The following is an 18,955-nucleotide window of genomic DNA, read 5'->3' as shown; positions in this document are numbered from 1 at the left end:
AAGGACTACCAGTCAGATTGCCCAACTTACACTCACAGAAACAGATACTGAGTCAAGAAGAGAGCTAGCTAGAAGAAGTGACTTCTGGTCAGTGAGAAGGGTATAGTCAAGCCCTAACTTTTCAGGAATCTGCTCTTTGGTTTAGGTGAGTTAATTAATCCTAATTTGCAAGTACCTGTGCAAGAAAACAATGATCTGATCATGTCTGATATCTATTATCCTCTATGATCACAGTTCTAACATTCAAATGCCTTAAATAATTGATGACGTAGTTCTCAAAAATCTTAGGTTATCTCTCACAAGATGGTAAACTCAGGGTTACAAACAAACAAAACTAAATAAAATGCTCATTATGATTATCAGTAAATAGTTATATTTAGAAAAATCAGGAAAAAAAAACCTGTTCAAGCAGCTTTCGCCTCAATTCTGTCATAGTTTTAAAGCTAGAATCCTCCTCTGACCCCTATTTGCAGAAAAATAAGCTTAAAACAAAAATTACCATTTTAAGATCATAAATTTCTGTAAGAGCTTGGACCCTCAATCTTCTTTTGGTCATATGCATTCTCTAATATGTAAATTCCTAAAATAATGATGATGTCTCAATAATCTCATATGGGTTAGCTATTTCCTGTACAATAACAATAACAAATGATTTTATATATAACAAAAAATTACAGAAAAGTACTGAATCAACCCACTATAGTAAATAAGTTTACAAGAAATAAATTATCCCAGATGCAGATATTCAAGACCAATAAAACCTTTACTGTAGCATTGAGCCATGAACATGGCATAGTTATAGTTTATAGTTATAGTATTATGTGCAATTTTAAACTGACTGGTAAAAGATAAAGTCCTAGATACTGACTGATCTAAAAAAAAGAAAGAAAGGTGAATTTTTAAAAAGTTCTATTTTGTCTGATATGGACAGGAGAGATGGAAATATACTTCCTTAGAGTGCATTTTTGCTTTTAATAATCACCTGCTTTAGAAAAGCACTGGGGTTTAGGATCCAGGCTGATTATTAACTATGTTCATTGACTGTGTTCACAGGGTTTTGACATACCTTACTTCTTTCAATCTTCACAACACTCACATCTTCTGACTCCAGGTTCCATGCTTAAACCCTGAACTTATTTGGTAAATCAAACATGTTAGAACAGTTTAGCAGGATTGCCTGTAAAAGAAATATATTTTTAATTATGTTCTTTTATTTTTTAGTCAAAGGAAAACAAAAAATAAGATGAAGCATTTTCTTCTACTGGAAAAAAAAAAGTGTATACATCCTGTTATTCACATGTTTAATTTCAACAATTCTGTGGTCATGAATCAGTAATGGAAATAAAATTAGCTGCCTCTTAACTCTAAGATTTTATGATTTGGAGAATGAAGGCCACTTGAAGCCAACTTTTTGTTTTGTTTTTTTACTAGCTCATCCCAGTGAATTGCACAATAAATTAATTGTATTATTTAACATCACTATTTATTTTACAGATTAAACTATGTATCATTTTCCCTTGGGCATTAACATTCTAGAAGAATAAGGACCTTGAATTCAACAAAGGCCCCATACCTCAAATCTTCAGACTCTTAGTAAAAAAAAAAAAAAAAAAAACTTATCCACCTTGGTAGTTTTTATCTGGACTGAGAGAGGATTGATACATTGACCAAACAAAAAAATAATAATTTAATCCAAAATCAATTATTTAACCACACATTTTCAGCATGTGTTACCATAAGGTCAGAGAATAAAATAATGAGATATTCATCTCTGAGTGAGCCTACAGTCTTGTGAGAGAAAACTTGCTTCAGAGCGTGGTAGTTGCTATAATGTACGAGCATACCAAGAGCATTAGGAAAAGAGTTTCCTAAAATTTAGAGATGCCAGGGGTATAATGACAATGAAGATGTGTATCTTCAATTAAACCTGAAAGAAATGGTAAAACTTCAATAGATGGATAGTGGGAGAAGGGCAATAGCATGAAGAGGAGAAAATAATCAGTTTTAAGAATCTAGGTTATGAGAGAAAGACAGACAGAGAAAATAAAGGCATGGAAAAGAAATCGACTTCTAGTTTTAGAGACCTGTTTTCGTATAGGAAATGGGCAGTTCTTATCTGAACTGGACTTAGAAACATATTTCTTCAAGGATTGGATTTGGAGAAGTGAATTAACCATTCATCAATCTCAGCTGAGTTTATGCCAGGCACTATTGCGGGCTTATATTTACTTATGCCTTTAATGGGCTTCCCTGGTGGCTCAATGGTAATCTGCCTGCCAATGCAGGAGATGTGGGTTTGATCCCTGGGTTGGAAGGATCCCCTGGAGGAGGGCTTGGCAAACCACTCCAGTATTCTTGTCTGGGAAATCCCATAGACAGAAGATCCTGGCAGTCTAGTCCATGGGGTTGCAAACAACAACCCATTTAATAATTACAATTTTACAAGGATTCTTGTCTGTATTCCCATTTCACAGACAAGAAAAATGAGACACAAGGGAGTAAAGATTCAGACATGACTTAGTGACTGAACAACAACAATGCAAAAAAAACCCCACAATAAACAAAGATATCAAAATTTTAAGTAAAGGAAGATCAGTATTTTTTCCTTTGTTTCAGCATCCAATATGGTCCCATCTAGCACTATTAACAAGTCTGTCCTTATTTTAAACTTTGCTATTTTTATTATAATTTTTTGCATTAATCTTGATTTTAAAAAAACACTGCCTTAAAATATTATTGATCTCGATTATTGAACATTTTTGCTGCCCTTGTAAATTCTGCATCCCAGGCAGGGACCTCACTTGCTGTGTGCTAAGTCACTTCAGTTGTGTCTGACTCTTTGTGACCCTGTGGACTGTGGCCCCCAGGCTCCTCTGTCCATGGGATTCTCCAGGCAAGAATACTGGAGTGGCTTGCCAGGCCCTCCTCCAGGAGATCTTCCAGATCCAGGGATTGAACCCACTTTTCTTATGTCTCCTGCATTGGCAGGTGGGTTTTCTACCACTAGCGCCACCTGGGAAGCCCACCCTAGTGCCTGTGTAAGCAAGAGGGAATTTCACTTATCCATCAAAGTTCCTTTTCATTTCTTCAGTAAAAAGAAATTATCTCCTTTCATTTTTATTTAATCATTAAGAGGAATTCCTTCATGAGAAGGAAAGGAATTATTACTAAAACTGAAACTGAACTTAAGTGATAATTCTGATTTTTAAATGGTCTTAATTCTAGATCACCAGTTTTCATATTTTTTTTCCCTAGAGGAAGGAAGAGAACAAATGATTTTAACTTTACAGATAAGAAAACCAAAGCATGTAACAGCTCAGTGACAAAGCTAAACTTCCTAGTGCTAAATGGGACACATGAGATCAGAAGTTCTCTAGGACGAGTCTGAAGAAAATAAAAATACAACGCATACTACATGAACAAATCTTGGCCAAATAATTTGTCTTGAAAGAATAAGGTTTGGTAAGACACAGTGAATAAGGTTTTGAATTAGACATAGTGAGCTTGAATTCTCCTTTGGCCACTCACTAGCTCCATGATCTTTGACAAGTTACAAAGCTTCAGTTGCCTCATTTATAAAATAAGCCTTCTCATATCTACCTAACATTGTGTTAGGGGAAAAAAAAAGAACGTAGCTAATAGTTTTTAGCAATTAGGATCTCAATCTGTGACAGAGGGCACATACAAAACAGAAAAATTCATATTATTAATTTTTTAGAGGTTACATGCATTAGTAGAAGGACAGAGGAACCAAAGGGGATAGTGCATCTAAGGGTACAGTTGCTTGAATCCAAAGAAGAGGAAAAGTCAGTTATTTGTCTTTAAAAGTATAGGGACTTTTGGTAGAGGAAGTCGAGGAAATAAATACTCTGACCTTACTCTCCTCCCCCTCTCATTTTCAAGCAACCCCTAAGCCAGAGGACACTGAAGCCCAATTGCTCTATGTCATGCAGTCAGGTCTTAAGGGAGGGCTATAAGGTGCAGAAGAATGGAGAAGGAGTTTAGAGGAGCAAAAGGAAGCTTGCTGCTAAGTCACTTCAGTCGTGTTCGACTCTGTGCGACCCCATGGACGGCAGCCCATCAGGCTTCCCCATCCCTGGGATTCTCCAGGCAAGAACACTGGAGTGGGTTGCCATTTCCTTCTCCAATGCATGAGTGAAAAGTGAAAGTGAAGTCATTCAGTCGTGTCTGACTCTTAGCGACCCCATGGACTGCAGCCCACCAGGCTCCTCCATCCATGGGATTTTCCAGGCAAGAGTACTGGAGTGGGGTGCCATTGCCTTACCACCACATAATGTGCATTCGTGGTCAGTCATTCAATCTTGTCCAACTCTTTGCGACCCCATGGACTGCAGCACGCCAGGCTTCCCTGTCCATTACCAACTCCCAGAGCCTACTCAAACTCATGTCCATCGCATCAGGGATGCATCCAACCATCTCATCCTCAGTTGTCCCCTTCTCCTCCCGCCTTCAAGCTTTCCCAGCATCAGGGTCTTTTCCAGTGAGTCCATTCTTCCCATCAGGTGGCCAAAGTATTGAAGTTTCAGCTTCAGCACAGGTCCTTCCAGTGAATATTCGGGACTGATTTCCTTTAGGATTGACTGGTTGGATCTCCTTGTGAGAGAGTCAATTCCTAGGCAGGTTGATAAGAAGTCCGGGGGGTCCCCAAGGAGAGAGGGGTCTGGAATTCTCAAGGAGGAGGAAAGGACAAACTTTTTTTCCTCTACATTCCTTCAGTTCAGTTCAGTTCAGTTCAGTCACTCGGTCGTGTCCGACTCTGAGACCCCATGAATCGCAGCACGCCAGGCCTCCCTGTCCATCACCAATTCCTGGAGCTCCTTAGGATTATATAACAATAATGTATCCTGCTTGAGGACAGTTTCTGGAAAAAACCTTCTGGCTAGTCCTGTTATCTTAAAATGTAAATTATGAGAGTGGGTCTAGTAAGGTCTTCACAACCTCCAGACATTCTTTTGATTCACTGTAATAACTAATTAAAAAGTATATAACTCCATTGCTAACACTGGCGAGGGGGTACTCTTTCTGTCCCCTTCTGATGTCTATGTCAGAAGTTTTCTCTATCTCTTTTATACTTTAATAAAACTTTATTACACAAAAGTTCTGAGTGATCAAGCTTCATCTCTGGCCCCATATTGAATTCTCCTCTGGAGGCCAAGAATCCCAGCGTCTTTTGTGGTTCAGCAACAACCTTTAATCTTGAGGGCTCATCCGGGATTCTTGGACAAGGTAAGGATGCTTGGAGCTCTAGTTCTTTGTTCTAGTGAACACGTTTTCTGCTGTACTTTACTAACTCTACAGCGTGCTTGCGGAGTGACAGTGAGGAGCCCTGCTCTGCGGTTCCGCGGTGACCTCATATGGCTTATAGCAGAAACCTGTTGGGGGTTTATACTGACCTGGCAATGCCAAGAGGCACCCAATGTCTCCTTCGGGGACCAACCAGAAATGGACAAAGCATGTGGACTGAACTTTCCTTTCTTGGTCAAACCTTCCGGTCTCTTTGACCATTTCATAACTTCTTTGGAATTAGAACTACTCACCTATCTGTCTGATCATAGGCTTTCAAGGGACTTGTGATCTATGCTGTTACTGTGTACTGTTACTTAGGCCCCAAACTTGAATTGGTAGTCAGGAAGTGCCTAGCTAGGAGTCAAAAGTTGGGAAGCTGTAGCTCCAGGAGCATCTCTGAGGTTAAAGGTTACTCAGATTGGAAGTGCAATGGGCTTCTTCCTCTGGTAACACTAGCTCTTAGTGGACCAGAGGAGGCTTTCCAGTGGCTTCTGTCCCAACTCTTTAGATATTCTTTCTGTAAAATCTGTGGGAATGAACTGGACGGACTGGCCCTAATAACTCGAGGACAAAAATCACTTTTTCCTCACTGGCCAGCCCTTCACCATCTCTTTTGCTATCACTTATACTGGTGTGGTGACGCTTGGAAGGAACATCTCAGCTTATGTTCGTACCGGTCCTACTGTGGTCAGGAATATACTCAGGGTCGTGCACAGGCACTCAGGTGACGAATGTTTCCCCCAGCAGTCTTAGATTGGGAGGCATTCTGGAAGGTTACTCGGACAGCACCCTGGGTGGAATCAGAGGCGAGCAAGGTTTTAACGGTGAGGAGCTGGACATCAGTCTGGGATGCCATCAGGTCTAGGCCTGGTGCATCTCCACCCCGCCTCAGTGGGAGAACCAGGAGGGATGAGTACAGCGCCTGCATCCGTAAGGGACAGACTAAGCCCAACCAGGCAAGGAAAGCTTCAGTGTAAAGTCTGTCAACATCCCCATCTAGACCAGGGAGGGACGCCTCCGATAGAAAGATCCAGCCTCACTCCTTGACACGCCTGATCTTCCTGTGTGATACTGCATGGCCATGGCATCCGTTGGAAGATGGTGAACAGTGGCCGGTTGGAGGGCCTCTTAATTATAATGCTGTTTTACAATTAGACCGGTTCTGTTGAAAACAAGGGAAATGGGTAGAAGTAGCCTATGTGTTGCTCTTTTTCTCTCTGCGAGGTGTGCCAGACTTATGTCCTAAGGCTAGAGATTTGGGTGTGAAACCTTTAGCTCCCTTTTGTCATCCTGCTTTGCCCCTTACCTGGAGCTCCAAACTGAGCAAACTGATAGTCAGAGAACCATCCCCAGAAGGGTTACTTTGGTTTCAGTAAAAACCCAAACTGAGAGTCAAACAGCCCAAGTAGTGGTCCAAACAACCCCTGTCTCAGTACAACCTCAGACTACTCTGGTTTCAATAGGAACTCAGACAGTCGAAGTAAGAGAAGCTCAGACGGCAAAAGCTAACGGTGAAATACAGGATGAGATGGAGGACAGCAGACAAAGAGATAAAGAAAAGCAGGTTTCTCCAATCTATCCCTGGGATATGTGCAGAGCAGCCAGAGAGGCTGAGAAACAGCCACTCAAGCTGTTGCCTCTTCATGAAGCACCCACCAGGGGAAATAATCAGTCTATGAGAGTTAATAAGCCCTTTTCTTGTCACAAAATAGAAAGAATCAAGGAGGATCTGGGGAGACTATTTAGAGGACCCAGAAAAATATATTAGAGCTTTTAAAGGTGTTACTCTGCTTTATGACCTTACATGGAAGGACGTGATATATATCTTGGGACAAATGCTGACTCCCAGCTCAAAAAGTCGAGTTTGGGGGAACGCTGTTGCTTATGGAGATGAATGGCTTGGTAATGAATCAGTAGGGAAGAGGGAGAACCCACAGGGAATCAGGTGGTCCCAACTATAGTGAAGGAGGAAACAGAAAAGGCTCCATCTTGAAAGCAGGACTCCATCTTGGGCCGGACTGTGGACTTTGAGCTATATGCCCAGTATCTATGGAAACGACATATCAACTGGAAAACCAGCCCTCCCTACCCCACAAAGGAAGAGCCCCAGGGCTCCTACCTAGACTCTCAGTCGCCTAAAAGAATACCCTAATTATCTGTGTAACCGAATAGAATCATACATTCTATTAGGCTTATTGGGGTATGACCACAGGCCTATTGATAATTGTCCACTGTTAACGATCTAGGCTGAAGGCATATGATTGCGGCTTAACATTGATTGTATCTTTTTCCTTTGTTCAGACTAGTTTCAGGGAACCTGATACTCTTAGGGTATATAAGGTTTTCACAAAAACTGGTCGGGGTCCTTGGCTAAGAGGAGACTCTGCCTTGGGCCCGCTGGTGTCCTCTATCTGCACTGTCCTTCTGAGTGAGATTGTTTCCCAGAACTTGTGGCTACAACTGTAGAACCAGACTGGGACTATAACAAGGCTAAAGGAAGATGGCATCAGAGTCAGTTTGTCAGGTGTATTCTTGAAGGACTCAGGCAAGTGCGTGCTAAGACTTTATGCCGAAGCGGCAAACAGAACAGAAGGAAGCTCCTGGTAAATTCCTGGATAGAATGAGAGAAGCCCTTTGCAGATTCACTGAGACTGATCCCGAAAATGAAGAGGGAAGAGTGATCTTAAAAGATAGATTTCTCACTCACTTATGGCTCCATATATCCACTGTAAGCTATTAAAACAGGCCTATGGATTGGAGAAGGAAATGGCAACCCATTCCGGTATTCTTGCCTGGAGAATCCCAGAGACGGAGGAGCCTGGCGGGCTGCCATCTATGGGGTCGCACAGAGTCGGACACGACTGAAGCGACTCAGCAGCAGCAGCAGCATGGACCAAATCAGTCTTTAGATAATTTGTTGCAACCGGCTCAAACTGTCTATTATGGTAGGGAATATGAGGAAAAGAAAGAAAGGCAGAAAAAGACAAAGGAACAGGCGGAAGCCCTTGTAATGGCTGTCAGAACCATTCTTAAACAGCCTGAGAAAAATGCCAAGAGAGACCCAGGTGAAAAGGGATGGGTTTGCTATTAGCGTGGAAAGGAGGGGCACCTCAAGCGGGATTGCCCTCAGGCATCTAAGCCGCCCCCGGCTCCATGTCCAGTCTACAAGGGACCACACTGGAGGAGAGACTGCCCCGAGAGGTTTAGGTTTCAGGGGTCAGACTCTCAAGACAATCAGGACTGAAGGAGCCTGGGGGTGCCCACACAAGCTCCCATCCTAATTACACCTGAGGAACCCCGGGTAGTAATAATTGTGGGGAGCCGATCCATTGATTTCTTTTTAGATATTGGGGCAACTTACTCTGTGCTTACTGAAGCCCCTGGCCCACTTTCTTCCCGATCTGCTTCCGTAGTGGACTGTCTGGGCAGTCCACTGCCCACTCTACTTTGCTTATTTGGGCAAAGTTTGTCACGGGATCTACAAAACTTTACTAGCTCCGAAGCAGTTGTGCTATAATATGTAGATGATATTTCACTCTGTGCTGAGACAGAGGAATCTTGCTCACAGGCCTCAGAGGAATTCTTAAACTTTCTGGCAGGCTGCGGTTACAAGGCATCAAGAGAAAAGGCTCAGCTTTGTCAACAATCTGTTAGCTATCTGGGCCTAATCATATCAGAAGGGACTAGGGCCATAGGCCCCATAAGAATTAAACCTATACTGAATCATCCCCTGCCTATGACTTTGAGACAATTGAAAGGATTTTTAGGAATCACAGGCTACTGCTCCATTTGGATTCGGGGTTATGGGGAACTTGCCCGGCCTTTATATAAACTTATAACTGAGACCCAGCAGGCCCAAACCGACAAACTGGTTTGTTCTCCAGACACTCAAAAGGCTTTTAAAGCTCTTCAGACTGCTCTCCTGAAAGCTCCCTCTCTGAGCTTGCCCACAGGGTCGGAATTTAATTTGTTTGTCACTGAAAGAAAAGGTATGGCCCTGGGTGTTTTGACACAACCCTGAGGGCCTCACCAGCAACCTATTGCTTATCTAAGCAGAGAATTAAACCTAATTTCACAGATTGCATTGTCTAAGAATAATTGGGGCAATGGCTTTATTAACACCTGAGGCCTTAAAAATAATTATGGACGAAATCTTACTGTACTGACTTCTCATGATGAGAGTGGAATCTTAAATTCTAAGGTTAATACTTGGATGGCAGACAGTAGGCTTCTTAAATATCAGTCGTTGTTAGAAGGACCAATAACTAAGCTTTAAAGTTTGTGGAAATTTAAATTCTGCCACTTTCCTTGCTGAGAAGGAAAATGAAACACCTGATCATGATTGCTTCCAATTTCTAACTTTAAACTATGCAGCTTGGGAAGATAAACCCTATTAAACAATCCTGACACAGAAATATTTACAGATGGCAGTTCTTTTGTTAGGGATGGGAAGCATAAAGTAGGTAACCTACTGCCGCTGTGCTGAGGGCTGAACAGGTTTTAGAAGCAAAATCTCTCCCCCAGGGAACCAGTGCTCAGTTAACGGAGCTTGTGGCTCTGGCACGAGCTCTAGAGTTAAGCAGAGGGCAGAGAGTAAATATCTACACTGATTCTAAGTATGCTTATTTGACTTTACATGCTCGTACTGCAATATGGAAAGAAAGACAGTTTAATATGGCAACAGGAGAATCTATTAAGCATTTCAGAGAGATCGAGAGACTTTTAACTGCTGTATATTGTCCTAAAGAAGTAGCTGTTATGCATTGTAAAGGGCACAGCAGGGATGGGAGTAAAGAAGCAGAAGGTAATCAGTTGGCTGACTTGTCAAGCCAGAAAAGCGCATTTTTACAAAACCCCTTCACTGCAGACACCCTTGATCTGGACAGGTCCTGTGTAACAGGAAAAACCACAACATACTGAGGAAGATTTAGAAAGATATGAGAAAAGAGGAGCAAAGATTACTGATAAAGGATGGTTACAGTCAGAGGATGGATGATTAATAATTCCTGAAAATGCTCAATGGAAAAGTTTTCCTAAAGCCTTAGAATTAACTAATTATGTAACTCAGTTCTCAGCTTTTCAACAGGCATTAATGGAACTCCAGGAGGTGTCCCCTGACCCAGCCTCTGAGTCAAGCAAGCCTCTAATTGAGCCAGGAGCCAAGGTCCTGAAAAAAACACTGGGATCTGGGTGCCACTCTCTCAAGCCCCTCTGGGAAGGCCCTAATTGCCAGGTTATTCTTTCTTTTCCCACAGCTGTCAAAGTGGCAGGAATTGATTCGCGCATGCGTCACACTTGAGTTAAGAGGTGGCACCCTGACCAGAACTAAGTGGCATCATTTCTGTCTTTACTTTCTATACTCTGACTTTGTCCTTTTTAGATGCGCCTGATAATCTATGTGAGCCTCCTTCTGCTGACTCCAGAAGTCCTGAGTCTGCCATTTGACCCTCAAGACAATGCCTTCCTGTCCTGGACTCATTCCTGTGTCGCATTCCACAATTGGTCTAATTGCTGGGTCTGCGGAGTGATCCCCTTATCATCAGTAGAAGGCTTCCCATGGGGGATATCTCCACTTCAAGGAAAGGACTCTCTTCAACTCTGTAATGACATCTAACAGTCTTAAGATGGACTGATATAACTATGAACATAATGTGACTTTTAATTTTGAGTTTAACTTGGTTTCATGACTATTTTGCCTTACATCTATAACTGTAAAACAGGGTTTGTTTCTAACTGTCTGAAAGCTTTTAAGTTACAAATGGTTGTCCAAGCTCCTACGAGTGCCACCGGCTCCTCCAACTAATAGTCGGGGCCCCTGGAACAGAGATCCTCAATATGAGGGTTAGGAGAATATGTTGTCTCAGCAATTTAGGGACAATGCCTCTAAATAGCAGGAAGTAGTTATGGGATGAAAACAATGCCCCTTTCCCTTGGCAAAATAATTCTCTTAAAAGAAAAGGGGGGAATGAGAGAGTCAATTCCTAGGAGGGTTGATAAGAAGTCTGGGGGTCCCCAAGGAGCGAGGGATCTGGAATTCTCCAGGAGGAGGAAAGGACAAACTTGTTTTCCTCTACATTCCTTAGGATTATATAACAATAATGTATCCTGCTTGAGGACAGTTTCTGGAAAAAACCTTCTGGCTAGTCCTGTTTTCTTAAAATGTAAATTATGGGAGTGGGTCTAGCAAGGTCTTTACAACCTTCAGACATGCTTTTGAGTCACTGTAATAATTAATTAAAAAGTATATAACTCCATTGCTAACACTAGTGAGGGCGTACTCTTTCTGCCCCCTTCTGATGTCTGTGTCAAAAGCTTTCTCTATCTATTTTATACTTTAATAAACTTTATTACACAAAAGTTCTGAGTGATCAAGCCTCGTTTCTGGCCCCCTATTGAATTCTTCTTCTCTGGAGGCCAAGAATCCTGGCGTCTTTTGTGGTTCAGCAACAACCTTAAAGTTGCAGTCCAAGGGACTCTCAAGAGTCTTCTCCAACACTACAATTCAAAAGCGTCAGTTCTTCGGTGCTCAGCCTTCTTTATAGTGTAACTCTCACATCCATACATGACTACTGGAAAAACCATAGCTTTGGCTAGATGGGTCTTTGGTGGCAAAGTAATGTCTTTGCTTTTTAATACACTGTCTAGGTTGGTCATAGCTTTTCTTCCAAGGAGCAGGCATCTTTTAATTTCATGGCTGCAGTCACCATCTGCAGTGATTTTGGAGCCCAAGAAAAGCCTCTCACTGTTTCCACTGTTTCCCCATCTATTTGCCATGAAGTGATGGGACCGGATGCCATGATCTTAGTTTTCTGAATGTTGAGTTTTAAGCCAGCTTTTTCACTCTCCTCTTTCACTTTCATCAAGAAGCTCTTTAGTTCTTCTTCACTTTCTGCCATAAGGATGGTGTCATCTGTGTATCTGAGGTTATTGATAATTCTCCCGGCAATCTTGATTCCAGCTTGTGCTTCATCCAGCCTGGCATTTCACATGATGTACTGTGCATATAAGTTAAATAAGCAGGGTGACAATATACAGCTTTGATGTACTCCTTTCCTGATTTGGAACCAATCTGTTGTTCCAAGTCCAGTTCTAACTGTTGCTTCTTGATCTGCATACAGATTTCTCAGGAGGCAGGTCAGGTGGTCTGGTATTCTCATCTCCTGAATTATTTTCCACAGTTTGTTGTGATCCACATAGTCAAAGGCTTTGGCATAGTCAATAAAGCAAAAGTAGATGTTTTGCTGAAACTCTCTTGCTTTTTTGGTGATCCAGCAGATGTTGGCAATTTGATCTCTGGTTCCTCTACCTTTTCTAAATTCAGCTTGAACACCTGGAAGCAACAACACAAGAGAAGACTGTACACATGGACATCACCAGATGGGCAACAATGAAATCAGATTGATTATATTCTTTGCAGCCAAAGATGGAGAAGCTCTATACAGTCAGCAAAATCAAGACAAGGAGCTGACTGTGGAACAGACCATGAACTCCTTATTGCCAAATTCAGATTGAAATTAAAGAAAGTAGGGAAAACCCCTAGACCATTCAGGTATGACCTAAAGCAAATCCCTTACGATTATATAGTGGAAGTGACAAATAGATTCAAGGGATTAGATCTGACAGACAGAGTACCTGAAGAATTATGGACAGAGGTTCGTGACATTGTACAGGAGAAAGTGGTCAAGACCATCCCCAAGAAAAAGAAATGCAAAAAGGCAAAATGGCTGCCTGAGGAGGCCTTAGAAATAGCTGAGAAAAGAAAAGCAAAAGGCAAAAGAGAAGAGGAAATATATACTCATTTGAATGCAGAGTTCCAAAGAATAGCAAGGAGAGATAAGAAAGCCTTCTTCAGTGATCAGTGCAAAGAAATAGAGGAAAACAATAGAATGGGAAAGACTAGAGATCTCTTCAAGAAAATTAGAAATACCAAGGGAATATTTCATGCAAAGATGGACACAATAAAGAACAGAAATTGTATGGACCTAACATAAGATACTAAGAAGAGGTGGCAAGAATACACAGAAGAACTGTACAAAAAAGATCTTCATGACCCAGATAACCAAGATATCTTGATCACTCACCTTGAGCCAGACATCCTAGAGTCAGAAGTCTTGTGGGCCTTAGGAAGCATCACTATGAACAAAGCTAGTGGGGGTGATGGAATTCCAGTTGAGCTATTTTAATTCCTAAAAGATGATGCTGTGAAAGTGCTGCACTTAATATGCCAGCAAATTTGGAAAACTCATCAGTGGCCACAGGACTGGAAAAGGTCAGTTTTCATTCCAATCCCAAAGAAAGGCAATGCCAAAGAACGTTCAAACAAACACAGGTACTTGTGCATTTAATTCAAATAACAGTCCAATGGCACCCCACTCCAGTACTCTTGCCTGGAATATCCCATGGACAGAGAAGCCTGGTGGGTTGCAGTCCATGGGGTCGCTAAGAGTCGGACACGACTGAGTGACTTCTCTTTCACTTTTCACTTTCATGCATTGGAGAAGGAAATGGCAACCCACTCTATTGTTCTTGCCTGGAGAACCCCAGGGACGAGGGAGCCTGGTAGGCTGCCATCTATGGGGTCGCACAGAGTCGGACACAACTGAAGCGTCTTAACAGCAGCAGCAGCAAGGTGAAAACTATTATTTTCCCATTTTATGCATGAGGAACCTGAGGCTTGCTGTAGTTAGGAAGTTGCTAAAGCCTCAGAACCAAGAATGGTTGCTTGCAAGAAATGTTTGCAACACTGTGTTAGCAAAATATAGACAAAATTTAAATACCTATGAACCTCAACAGATTAAATAAATTACAGTACATTTATAAGATTTAATACCATGTGTCAGTAAAAAGAAGAGGCTCTATGAGTACTGAGTATTGATATTTTGATATGTTGTTACAGAACAGTGTGTATATTACCATTTTTGTTAGAAAATAAAATTACTATGCTATCTATATTCTTGCAGATGCTGTTGCTGCTGCTAAGTCGCTTCAGTCGTGTCTGACTCTGTGCGACCCCATAGACAGCAGCCCACCAGGCTCCCCCGTCCCTGGGATTCTCCAGGCAAGAGCACTGGAGTGGGTTGCCATTTCCTTCTCCAATGCATCAAAGTGAAAAGTGAAAGTGAAGTCGCTCAGTCGTGTCAGACTCTTAGCCACCCCATGGACTGCAGCCTACCAGGCTCCTCCGCCCATGGGATTTTCCAGGCAAGACTACTGGAGGGGTGCCATTGCCTTCTCCATTCTTGTAGATGAAAGAATATCAAATATGTCTGGAAAAATACACAAGAAACTGTTAACTCAGCTGCCTCTGGTGAAAGCTGAAATAGAGATACATTTTTATTGCTCACCTCTACTTCTGAACTTTTTTACCATGGTCATGTAATGCTTATTTCAAAACAATTAATTAGAGAAAAATCAAATTGTATGTAACTAGTGACCTCCAGAGAAGGCAATGGCACCCCTCTCCAGTACTCTTGCCTGGAAAATCCCATGGATGGAGGAGCCTGGTAGGCTGCAATCCATAGAGTTGCTAAGAGTTGGACACGACTGAGCGACTTCACTTTCATTTTTCACTTTTCATGCATTGGGGAAGAAAATGGCAGCCCACTCCAGTGTTCTTGCCTGGAGAATCCCAGGGATAGGGGAGCCTGGTGGGCTGCCGTCTGTGGGGTCGCACAGAGTCGGACACGACTGAAGCGACTTAGCAGCAGCAGCAGCAGCAGCAGCAGCAGCAGCAGCAGCAGCAGCAGCAGCAGCAGCAGTGACCTCCAGAGAAGCCTGTAATTTGGAATACAGTGACAGAAAATGTACATGCATAAAAACTAGCTTTCTTCCTCTGCATCCTGAGCAATTTGCTTTCTCAATAACAATTAAGTCAATTGCCACATCAGCTTCAGTTAAATGACTGCAAAATAAGGAGTAAACTTTCATCTATATTTTACAGTGCTCTGCCCACGCTACAAAAGCAAACTCTGTAGGGAAAACAATAAGATCAGCACCCTGAAGCATTTGTAAGAGGTAACTCACACGGTAAGCTAAATATAGAATACCACAGTCACAAACAGCCCAGCCTGAGAACATCCCAAAAGGATTGCTGCTTTTTTTTTTTTTTTTTTTCAAAAAATTTTTCTTGGTAAAGGAAGCAGGTGGCAAAGAGATTAACCACAGCTCCCTGAACCCCGGAAGACATAGAGCTCTGTCCCCCGGGTAAGACCGCTATCCTTCCAGGTTTTCATTCTTTCCAAGAAAACTGACAAGCTGTTTCTCGTGGCACTTTCAAACAGGGAAGATCAAGACAGAGAGAAACTGTGGCCAGCAGGGATGGAGAGACTGGCAGATGAAATGATGGGGTTGATTGTTACCTGGACAGCTAATATTTTTTTTCCCTAAACGGTGCACTAAACAGTTTTAATTGTTGATCTCCTCCATCTGTTGCCAAGGAAAATGTCCTTCCTGGGAGGACGCATTTCCTGGATTTTCAGTAAGTTCTCTCAGGATCTCTACGATTTCTGAGATTCCGATTCCCCTCGGGCTGCAAGAAAGGGCGCAGGAGGTTGGTACAGGATGCTGAGCTTAGGCTGAGAAAGGATTGCCTCTGCCTGGTCACTTGGCCCCTCCCGTTTGGGGGCCCCGCCCCCTCCTCCGCCTCGCCGCAGAGCAAACCCTATAAAACCGCTGCGACCTGGGACCTTCCAATCGGTCTGGGTTCAGTCCGACTCCCAGGTCAGCGAGAGCCCGCGCCCACTCCCCGGAACATCGCGTGCGCGAGTCATGGCCCAGGGGCTGTACCACGAGGAGTTCGCCCGCGCGGGCAAGCGGGGGGGGCTGCAGGTCTGGAGAATTGAGAAGCTGGAGCTGGTGCCGGTGCCCGAGAGCGCGTACGGCGACTTCTACGTCGGGGATGCCTACCTGGTGCTCCACACGACGCAGGCCAGCAGGGGCTTCACCTACCGCCTGCACTTCTGGCTGGGTAAGAGGCCAGCCGGCCGCGGGGCCGGCTCGGGGAGGGGCGAGGCCGCCTGGGGATTGCGAGTGGCTGGCTGGGGGAGGCAGCGCTAGCGGGACCCCCCTGCAGACCCGTCGCGCCAGTTGCGCCCCGGTGGGCGCCCCCTCCAACTTTGGGGTTGGACACCTTCCACTCGCGAGAATCCGCGCCTGCAAACGCGGCAGCGAACGCAGGGCGCGGCGAAGTGGGGGAGCAGTCTTACCTTCATCGCTTTGACCTTTGTCGAGTCCACCTCCCAGGTTTTGCAGCTGGTTCCTCTAGCTTCTCCCCCTTTCACCTTCCAGTCTCCAAACTCCCGCTTCCTCCCAGGGCGGCTGCCAGCCGCGCCCTGGGGCCGGCCAAGTTAGGCTCACCTTCCGACAAGTTCAGTCCTGGTTTCCCTGTCAGCGAGGAGATGAAGTCAAACAAGTTTGTGGGCATTCGCCCGCAGCCGCAGGAAGTCCTTTAAAAAAAATATATATATATATTTTATATATATATGTTTTTGTTTTTGTTTTTTGCCTTGGACTCAGCTTAGCGTTATCTAGTAATTGCAACGGTTAAGTAAGTTCTTGGCTGCTTTAAAAATCATATTCCAAGCCTGCACCGCGCTGCTTGCAGCTTTGGTGAACAGAAATTCCTCTTGATTAGGATGCTGGCGGCCGTATCAATACAAAGTAAATAACTTTCTATGGCAGATTTTGTATTTAGATGAGTCGCTTTATAATGGCTGTTTTCATATTTATTACTTACCTGTTTGAACAAGGACACAGTTTGAAACAAAACAGCTCCTTCATCGGTAGTAATTATTTTGGGCTTCACCCGCACCGGGCTCTTGGGACACTGGGCCTTGTGTGTTCTACTTTTTCCACCTTCTACTTTTACTCGTAAACATCCTGAATGTCTAACTTCTCCCTGTGAGATCCTGTGCCACTGGGCACACCCCGTCTAACAACACACCGATTATCTGAGCCTTATTGCCTTCGTTGAGAATCAGCTTGCCTCCCCTAGTCTGTGTTTATTTTTAGTTTTATTCATTATGGGGAAAACACACAAAACCACATACATATACATTTTGAAGTCCCTGAAAGTCGTTTTTCCTTCCTAACATTTGAAGATTTTGAGGCAAGATGGTAGAGAACACTGAGAAGTGATGTTCTCAATATTAGCCACCACCTGGAGCAAACACTTCCAAATGAGAAATCCATACACGGAGACAGGACTGTTTCATTATAACATTTATTTGATACTAAAATTTTGTGCCTGCTTGAGGAGGCTGAGGCTGAGATCCAAATTCATTGTGGTTTTCTAGTGTAACATCACTATTCCTTTTATCACAGACAGTGATCTATTTATGTTTTAAGAATCACCCCACTGAAATCTTAATGTATAACTTATGTTCATGAATGAGTGATGCCACATAGTAATGCCACATAGTAATGAGTAATGTCTTCATGTTGATCCTTCTGTTTAGAACTTAGTTCTGCAATGAGTAAAAGTGTCATGAATGAATGAATGAATCAGGCTTCAGAAAGGGAAGAGAAACTAGTTCATCAGTTTCAAAAAATGTAATAGAAATGCTTTGGGCAGAAACATTTTATGATCCTAAAGATCTATAAAAACTGAACTTAATAGTGCATTAATTAATAGGTTAATTCAGTAACTTTCAACGTGTCCAGCACTGTGTAAGGCATTTTTGCATACGAATAACTTAAGGAACTTCCCTGAAAGTTTACAATCTCAATAATGCAATAAAACAAAAGTGATAGAACACAGGTAAAATGTGATGAGCGCCAGTAAAGAGACACAAAGTGTCTGTGGTCACTGGGAAGCAGAAAAGCCTTGATGGAAAAAAAGGAAAATGGGGGGAGTTGGGAGGGATTGTGCGATAGAAACTCATGGGAAATGTGGAAAGTTGAGAGCACAGTAGCCAGCAGGACCTGTAGATATAACTAGACCTAAATGTGGGCTTCCCAAGTGGCACAGTGGTTAAAGAACCCTTGTCAATGCAGTAGACACAGGAGATGGGAGTTCGATCTCTGGGTTGGGAAGATCCCCTGGAGGAAGAAATGACAACCCACTCCAGTATTCTTGCCTGGGAAATCCCCTGGACAGAGGAGCCTGACAGGCTACTGTCCACGGAGTAGCAAAGAGTCAGATACGACTGAGCACAGGCACACCATTAGACCTAAATTTGGGTGAATTCATGAGGTTTGTTCAGAAAAACAGATTGAGAGCACCTTCCAAGAGGGAGAGCTGAAAGTTAAGGGAAGAGAAAGCCTGACTAAAGGAAGTCAGTGGAGAGGAAGATGAAAGAGAATAGAGTTAAAATCAGCCTGGAATGAGAAGGAGCATAGCGTAGAAATGAAGAAACAGGCCAGCTGAGAGGAAGAAAAGGGAAACAGGAAGAAGTGGGACCCCAAAGAGGAGAACAGAAGAAGAGTTATTTTCCCTGGCCTCTCCCTCAGTGTCTTTCCATAATACCCTTGCATATCTCAGATCTTTTTATTTGATTATTATTATTTTTTTCCTTTACAAAGTAAGCATTTATTGCATGTAATTTAGAAGTTGTTGCATTGGTTCTTCCTGAAAAAAAATTTCAGCTTTGTACCTAGCAGTTTAAATGCATCTACCAACTAGTTGTGCTGGGTGCTATATCAAGGCACT

At 43.0% G+C, this 18,955-nt stretch overlaps 1 protein-coding gene across 1 annotated transcript in view; it reads left to right on the top strand.

Annotated features, from left to right (window-relative positions):
• The window catches only part of SCIN (scinderin), a 78,710-nt gene continuing 75,661 nt past the window's right edge, over window positions 15,907-18,955 (top strand). Inside the window, exon 1 of the mRNA XM_018047366.1 lies at window positions 15,907-16,273. Coding sequence (XP_017902855.1) covers window positions 16,075-16,273 — 199 coding nt within the window. The 5' untranslated portion in view covers window positions 15,907-16,074. The remainder of the gene's footprint in view (window positions 16,274-18,955) is intronic.

This window comes from Capra hircus, chromosome 4 (assembly GCF_001704415.2).
Source record: "Capra hircus breed San Clemente chromosome 4, ASM170441v1, whole genome shotgun sequence".
Taxonomy (NCBI): domain Eukaryota; kingdom Metazoa; phylum Chordata; class Mammalia; order Artiodactyla; family Bovidae; genus Capra; species Capra hircus.
The sequence above is the reverse complement of the archived record's forward strand: the minus strand, read 5'-3'. Positions and strand labels throughout refer to the sequence as shown.